General features: G+C 46.5%; 1 protein-coding gene across 2 annotated transcripts; it reads right to left on the bottom strand.

The window, feature by feature from the left end:
- Positions 1-284: 284 nt before the first annotated feature.
- GJA4 (gap junction protein alpha 4) lies at positions 285-7,993 on the bottom strand. 2 transcript variants are annotated; one of them, XM_061597210.1, is made up of 2 exons: positions 7,831-7,993; positions 285-3,818 (listed from the first exon to the last, which is right to left on the bottom strand). In XM_061597210.1, the coding sequence occupies exon 2, from the start codon at positions 3,810-3,812 to the stop codon at positions 2,754-2,756; it is 1,059 nt and encodes a 352-aa protein (XP_061453194.1). In that variant the 5' UTR covers positions 3,813-3,818; positions 7,831-7,993; the 3' UTR covers positions 285-2,753. The 2 variants fall into 2 exon arrangements, with proteins under 2 accessions (XP_061453194.1, XP_061453193.1); XM_061597209.1 differs by lacking the exon at positions 7,831-7,993 and adding an exon at positions 5,969-6,074.
- Positions 7,994-8,481: the final 488 nt, after the last annotated feature.

The raw sequence follows: 8,481 nt of genomic DNA, 5'->3' as shown, positions 1-8,481 counted from the left end.
CGGAGCATCGACTTTGCACGCAGAACATCCCAGGTTCGGTCCCTGGCATCTGACTCAACTGAAGGCCACTTCTTAGGCTCCCAGTTCTAACCATCTGTTTTTAGCACCTGGCTCTGTTCTATAGATGACGGGCCTCCAGTAAATAAACAAAGCAGCCCCCTCCCCAATCGGGAACAAGACTTTTTCCTAATTTCCCTGTACCTGCTTTTTTGTCTCCGGCCCAGCCAAAGAGCAGAGCTCTACCAAGGAGTTTGAGAGGCCCTCTTAACCTATACAGACACAAGACTGTCTCATAGGAGTTTTTTATTTAAAAAACAAACACCAGTTTTAATACCATTAACTGTATCCCCAAAATTTCTTCTCGCACCTTGCTGTTCATTCACTTCGGCCGAACTGGCCACGGGGGCAATTACATCTCCTTAACATGTTGGTTGACATCAAACAAGCAGGAAGGCTTTAGATGTACGGCTCTCCTTTTCACAGCTTTGCCAAGGACAGTACACTGGAGACCGCAAAAAAATAAAAATGAAACCAGGATGCCAGATGAATTTTCTTCCCATTCTCTCAGTGGAGGATGTTGGATGCTACATAACAGGGAGCTACTCTGTTTTCATAGAAGTCAAAACATCTTGTGCAAGAGGTTTTCCAGTGTTGTTGCTGCAGATACACATTTTAAAACAATACAATCCCTTGATTGGTTTAATCCAGAAATGGACAGAGACCCCCCCCCTCCCATTCCCAAAGAAGGCTCAACATGCTAGGAAAGAAACAAGGCCATTTCTCACGTTTCTTCCATCAAATCCAGGCAAGATTCCTACTTTGAACTTTAACATACTGCCTGGGCAACAGATCTAGCTTTTCTTGTCAGGATATAGGACTTACGTCTGCAATAAATAAACATAAAAGAACAAGAATGCAAAACGAAGAATCCAGGATAGAGATTGGTCAATATACACAAAGATTATATATATATATATATATATATATATATATATAATTTGAAATCTTCAAAAAACATATAGTAAACAGTGTTTTATGACATAGAACATAGTTCTGTATTAAGTAGTGGGGGGGCAAGAGAGGGGAGAAGCTCCACACCTAACAGGGACAACTGTTACCATATATTCATGGGGGTGGGGTATATGCACTGGAATTATTGGGCAAAGGTTCACAGCCACACACACACACAGGCTCCTTGACAGCCCAGTACGTTACGATCTTGTTTCTGATGAATGATGCTTCAGAAAGTGATCAGGCTGCAAGTTCTGATAAATCAATAAACAATCAAAGCAAAAAAGTGTTTATAGGATGTCTTTAGCAAAAGCAGCTATGGAAGCACCCTCCATATGTTGTTGGGACTACAACTCCCATCAGCCTCAAACAGCACTATTAATAGTCAGGGATGTTGGGAGCTGTAGTCCACAACTTCTGGAAAACACCACATTTGCTCTTGCTGGTTTTGCTTGGTCTATTAGCAAGTGTGGGGAACTTTTGGCCCCCCAGATGTTGCTGAACTATGACTCCCATTGTCCCTGGCCACTGGCCATGCTGTCTGGGGCTGTTGAACGCTATAATTCAGCAAGATCTGGAAGGCTAAAGGTCCCCATACCCGGTCTATAGAAAAGAATAGGGGGTAAACCTGAGTAGACTAGTGGAGAGAGGCAAGTACTTCGCTGTTGGTCTTTGATTTAAAAAAAGAGAGATCAAGTTGAAGTACAAAAGCAAGAGCGCTTTTCACATCAAGTGTTGGAGGTTCCTGGACTGTGACCATCAGACGGAACCAGATACGTAGTACAGTGAAGGTGAAGACTTGTGATTTATTACCCACACACTGTATGGCACAAAGGCTCCAGGGCCAACTTCCAGTGGAGACATGCAAGAGCAAACTCAAAAGTAGTTAAGCCACACCAACCCAATTCAGTTCTACATTCAGTGAGGATGCCTGCTCAACTAAGCTTACATCAGCAGCAGCTGATATTCCTCAAAACACCTGCTTGAAACAGAAACTCTGTTTTTAGAAGACTCTTGTGTTCAGTCCAACAGCCCATTATAACTATGGATTGCCATTTTGCTGCACTGCTCAGACTTCCTGTTAACTAGGGAGCTGAAAAGAAAAAAAACCTGATGTGCGAATGCCCCACCCTAGCCCCACAACATCTTCACATGGCTATCCGTAAATAGAAGCCACAACAGTAGTCTCTTTCACTTGAGAAGGAAAAAAAAAAAAGACTGTCCTCCGTGTCTTCCCCTCTAGCGTACAAATCGTCTTGCGGAAAACGAGGTCTATTCTGGCACAGAAACAAGCCGGCAGAAGGCCCCCTCTCCTTCTCCCCATCAGCTGGCAGCTGACACCCATCCCCCACTGCAAGATCTAACACATAAAAGAGACCAACACGTGTTTTCTTCTTCCAAGAATCAAAATGTAACATGCCCCGCCTGAATGATGATCAAATGCCCCTTTAACCAGCCATTTCATCAGCTGGGAAGAGGAGGTCCCATTTTCCATGGCTGACTCTAACTTGAAAGTTCAGTCGATGTCTAGGGGAAAAAAAAGCCATAATAGTCTGACTTAGTACAGCAGGTTTAATATGGGGGGCAGCCCGAGAAGAACATTTGAGACCAGTGCTCTTCAAAAGCTAGAAGGGAGTCATCCGTTGCCATGAAGGCCAGTGAATAGAGCCCAGGCTTGATGAAACCTACAGCTGGCATCATGGGAAGGCAACATCTGCCTTGCGTTGGGATCATCTCACTTGCTAGACATACTGTTTTTTTGAAGCGCTGCTGCTAGACCGACTCGACTGCCTTTCCTGAGAGAGATGGGCTTTGGGGGCTTGTGCGTCAAAGACGTCCGGGGGCTTATTCCTGTCTCGCAAGGCCAAGGTCTCTTCCGTGTTGAAGTTAGCCCAGTTCTGCTCGCTGGAAAGCTTGTTGTACGCCTGGTAGGGCGGGGAAGGCCTCTCGCCCATCGGGAGGTAGAAAAAGGCCTTGTCTGGATAAGGCCCAGCAGGCACATCACAAAGCTTGTTAGGGAAGCTGTTGGCATTGCAAGGCAGAGGGGGAGCAGAGGAGGGGGAACAGCAGTCCCCTTCCTTGGCACGGTGGAGCAGGCCCTTGCAGAAGAGGTGGAAGAGCTCCAGAAGGTTGAGGACAAGGGAAATCAAGCCCACCACCAGCATGAAGAGGATGAAGATGGTTTTTTCAGTGGGGCGGGACATAAAGCAGTCCACCAGGTGTGGGCACGGGTTCCCTTCACACACAAAGAGGGGCTTCATTACAAAACCATACAGGTACCACTGGCCTAGAAGAAAGCCAGCCTCAAAGATGGTCTTGAAGACCACGCTAATGACATAGGTCCACATCAGAGGCCCCCGGATTTTAATCCTCCCATCCTCGGCCACACAGATCTTGGCGATCTTCTTTTCCACCGCCATCAGCGTGTCCGCCACCCTGTAATCCTTGGACTGCAGAGCCCGGAGCTCACTCTCCCGCTCCTTCAGCTTCTCCTCAAGCCGGGAGAGGTAGATGATGTGCCCCAGGTAGACCAAGGTGGGTGTGCTGACAAAGAGAAACTGCAGGACCCAGTAACGGACATGAGAAATGGGGAAGGCCTTGTCATAGCAGATGTTGGTGCAGCCGGGCTGCTTGGTGTTGCACACAAAGTCTGATTGCTCGTCCCCCCACACGGACTCTCCGGCAAGGCCCAGGATTAAGATGCGGAAGATAAAGAGGACCGTCAACCAGATCTTGCCGATGACCGTTGAATGCTCCTGCACCTGGTCCAGTAACTTCTCCAGGAAACCCCAATCGCCCATCTTGCGCTAGGAGAGAGAAGAACAGGAGTCAACTTCACCTCTTTGTGAAAACCCAACTAAGGGTTGTCTCCAACTATCCCGAGTAGACTCATTGAACTTAATGGACCTAAATTAGTCGTGATCTAAATTAGTCAATGGGTCTACTCTGAGTAGGACTAGCCTGGGATACAATCCAGCATTCCACTCCCTGTGACCTAAATCAAGCGTCGCCAACCTGGTGCCTTCCAGAGGTTTTGAACTACAACTTCCATCAGCACAGCCTGGCTGCAACCGACAGACGTTGTAGTCCAAAACTTCTGGAGAGCACCAGGTTGCAAAAGGTTGAACCTAAATGATAACTGGCTTAGGGATTTTGTTGCGGTGAAACCTCTGGCAGCAATAAGTCTGAGATGCCCTTATGTCACAGGGGGATGGGACAGGCAGAACGTTAGGGAAGGAAAAGCATCTACCTTGCATGCAAAAAGTCCAAGGTTCAGTCCCCGGCATCTTCAGGTAGGGCTAGGAAAGAATCCTGTCTGGAATCCTGGAGTGCTGTTGCCAGTCAGTGTAGACAATACTGAGCTAGACAGACCAACGACCTGACTCCGTATAAGGCAGCTTCTCCTGTTCCTAACTAGGGCCCAGGGGATGAAGTCTGATGATGACCTGGTGCCCTCCAGATCATTTGGACTACAACTCTTATAGTCTCCAGCTAGGAATGGAAGGATCTGTCAGTTTCCGGTTGGCTCCATTTCAGTTCTCAAGTTGTTCAGAAAGTGCCAATTTGATACATTCAGCTTTAAATGCAAACTGAATTGAGTTTCCCTCATCCCTGGCCCATAGCTCTTCCAAGAAGATAAAAATAAGGCGTGCATAGTTGCCATCATGAGATTTTGAAGAGGAGGCGAAACAAGAGTTATCATTCTAATCTTAGCCTGGGTATGATGCATTAACTTACCTTCCTGAAAAAGGAAGGCTACCTTAATTCTGGCAAGGTGACCTGCTGTATTCCTAGTTGCATGGCATCTCGTCGTTTGTAGAACTTTCAGAAGGAACACCAAGATGTGCTTACTTTTTATTTTTGCAAGGGGACCTAGTCACCAGACCCTCAAATCCTTCATGACATTCTGGCAAAGCACATTGCTCTAGCAAAGAAGCAACATAAGGCACTGGATACACAGGCCGGTTTAAAGGGTTCAGGAAACATGGGTGCAAAGCCCACCACAACTCCCTGCCTGGGGTTAATCACATCACTCTTTGCTAGCCTTGGTTAAGAAGATCAACATTGTGTGTGTGTGTGTGGGGGGAAGGCTGGGGCAAAAGCAAAATACAAAAAGTATAGACCTTTGAGAAGCTACTGTCCTCCAGCAGGAGGAATCTGTTGCATTCAGCTGCTTTGGAGGTGACATTTCCCCTTAAAGTCAATATTTTTACCACCCTGGGTTCCTCCTGGGAGGAAGGGCAGGATATAAATCTAATCAATCAATCAAACAAACAAACTAACAATTTTCAGATCAGACAGACCACTTGTGATTAAAGGCATAAGGAATAGCAAGCTTTTAGTTAGGGACAGCTTATATCTACCGGCAATGCAGTCGCTTTTGTCGTAGGAATATCGGAAGCCACCTCACACCAAGTCAGACCATTGTTCCATCAAGTGCCATATCATTTGTTTATTACATTTATATCCCACCTTTCCTCCAAGGAGCTCAAAGGGGCATAAGTGGTCCCCTCCCTCCCCATTCCATCTTCACAACAACCCTGTGGGGCAGGTTAGGCTTAGAGACAGTGACCAGCCCAAGGTCACCCAGGAAGCTTCATATCCACACTGAATGGTGGCAGCAGCTCTCCAGAGAAGCAGCTTTTCCCAACCCAGTGCCAGGGACTGGACCGTGATACTCTTACCAGTAAGCTACAGCTCTTCCCAAATGCTGGAGGCTTTCCCCCTCCTGCCACTCAATTATTTTAACCTGTTCACATCTTTCCTGCAAATCTGTCTTAAGTATCTTAAAAGCCACGCATGGAGCTACTAAACATTGACATTTTTAGATGCAAAGCTATGCCCTAGGAGAGATTTTATCCATTTTAAAAAAACATTAAAAAAGTAAGAGAAAATTGCTAATAAAGACAGAGGAAGACATCTTAAAAAGTGCACAGACAGTAAAACTCCCCCCCACCTTTTCCAAAAGTCCTGGAGCCTTGTACTTTCCTGCACACCACTACTGCAGCCTTGCATTAGTTGCCCCTGTGATTATAAAGAGGAGGAAGCAGGCAGCCAATCAGCAAGGCGCCAGCCAGGGGGCTTGATTGGCTTTTAAAGTGATAGCTTTTTAAAAAACCAGGCATGCCGAAAGGGTGGCACAACTCAACAGAAACAGAGAAGAGTAGGTTTAAACCTATCAAAGGGTTAAATTACTCCAGAGGAACTCCATCCAGTGCAGGTGAAAGTCTTCCCCCAACCCCACCTCCTGCTCAGGACCAGCTGCTCAGGACCAGCCATCACAGATCACTATCAATGCTTAGGGGAAATGCCAGTTTTCTCAATGTGGGGTTGTGGGGGAATCCTGCTTTTGTGCCTTCGTTGTCTGGGACACATCAGCCAGTGCAACTTTTCAGAGCATGGAAAAACACATGATCACTAGCTAACATCTGCACTTCACGTTGATATTAAAAGTATACCCACAGCAGCAGGTTGAAAAACTGGTCTCCTTTTATTATGAAAACATTTGTATCCCACCTTCCCTCCAAGGAGCTCAAGATGTTGTACAAACATGGGTTCCCCCCTCCCGATTTTATCCTCACAACAACCCTGTGAGGTAGGTTAGGCTGAGAGACAGTGACTGGCTTAAGGTCACCCAGCAAGCTTCGCGGCGGAGTAGGGATTTGAACTCTGGTCTCCCAAGTCCCCAGTCCAAAACTCTTACACCAAATAGGCTCTCCTATGCCAGTTCAGAGTGTGTGATCATAGTTGGGGATTCATTATCTGGGACAGATTGTGCATGCCAGAACCTGTATTACATAGCAGGTCTGGGGCTCAATATCAGAGTTCATGCAAGCAGCTATGTCAGTTTATTAGAAAATATCCAGAAAGGAGCAGTAGCCTGATACCTTTATTACGACACTGTTAGTTATGCTTTCCCCAACAGCAATCCCTTCTGGGCCTGGGTTTAAACTCTAGTGGCGATGAATGCCATAGCACCACCTAAGCATAGCCTGGTTTAAAGTTTAAAACATTTTTTTTTAAATGCTCTAATGTGAATTGTATGTTTTTATGTTGTATGTCGCCCAGAGTGGCTGGATAACCAGCCAGATGGGCGAGTAATAAATTTAATAAATAAATAAATAAATAAGGATAGAGTGTGTCTCTGTGAGCACATGCAGCCTGCCTGCTCCTTTTCCATTGAGTCCATGAGGACTAGTAACTTCCCTTTCAAATTATACCAATTCCCAAAGTATGGTCTGGAAGTGATGGCTATCTTATTAAAGCTAAGTGAGCCTGTATAGGAGGCAGCACCATGTATGCCCTCTCGATAGAAGGAAGATGGGACATAAATGGTAATAAATAAATAAATCCTAAAGGTAGAAGCGGGGGGAAGGATGCCAGGACAAGAGATAACAACACATTGCAGGCAGGCCTGAATCCCAGAACCTCTAATAAAATAATAACAGAAAATCAAGCTGCAGAGAGATTTTGAAATATTAATCAGCATATAGATGCTTTTAAATACACTAAATAAATAGTCAAAGAACTGACCCTAATGCCTCTGGAACAGGGACTGTCCAACAAATTTGGAGACTGGGCCAAAACAAATGTTGGGAACAGCCATACCTCAGTGGCAGAGCATCTGCCTTGCATGCAGAAGGTCCCCGGTTCAATCCCTGGCCTCTCCAGGCAGGGCTGGGAATGTCCCCTGCTTGAAACCCCAGAGAGCTGCTGCCAGTCAGTGTAGACAGTGCTAAGCTAGATAGACCAATGGCCTGACTCAGTATAAGGCAGCTCCTTACATCCTTATGTCCCTTCCACTGCTGTGATACTCACCAAATAATACAATACAAGTCCTGGGCGTACAAATCCAAATTTCTGTTTTATGGACTGCTGTCCTTCTGAGTTAGTTTTGCTCCAAAAGAAAAAGAAAACTGCAGCAGAGTTCAGATGCTGTTTCAGAGTGCAGAGCCCTCTTGCTGGGATGCAGGAAACTCCCGGGCTGTTATGGAGAGCTTGGGGGTGGGAGGGGGGGATGTTGACTGTAATAACTTTGGATGAGTTCAGAGGGGAGGAGCTAAAGGAAACTGGGAGGGGAGAGGTAGCTGTTGCAGTAGACTTTAGCTGGCTTTCAATGCTGTAATATCATCATCATCATCATCAACCTCCAAGGGCCACCTGGCCAGGCAGGTGGACAGAAAGGAAACCAGGGTGACTTCACCCGCTTCCTGGCTGGAGGAGCCTGCACTGGTCATTGAAATAATGAGGAATGGAGAGCGACAAAGCCTTAAGAGAGGCCCTGAGCAAGGCTCAGATAAGCCCGACGGCCTTGCAGGCAGGGCGAGCTTGCCGCTTTCCTTGCAAGCAAATGGGGGGGGCGGCGGCAGGGGGAGCTGCAGTCGGGGAAATAGGAAATGTAGGAAAATGACAGAGACTGAAATAACAAGCGTTGCCCATTGTGAGGTTGTCTGGGCCAAGAGCAACAAG

This window comes from Rhineura floridana, chromosome 15 (assembly GCF_030035675.1).
Source record: "Rhineura floridana isolate rRhiFlo1 chromosome 15, rRhiFlo1.hap2, whole genome shotgun sequence".
Taxonomy (NCBI): domain Eukaryota; kingdom Metazoa; phylum Chordata; class Lepidosauria; order Squamata; family Rhineuridae; genus Rhineura; species Rhineura floridana.
The sequence above is the reverse complement of the archived record's forward strand: the minus strand, read 5'-3'. Positions and strand labels throughout refer to the sequence as shown.

Coding starts and splice junctions, on each gene's coding strand:
- GJA4 (XM_061597210.1), bottom strand. CDS start 3,812: ATGGGCGATTGGGGTTTCCTGGAGAAGTTACTGGACCAGGTGCAGGAG.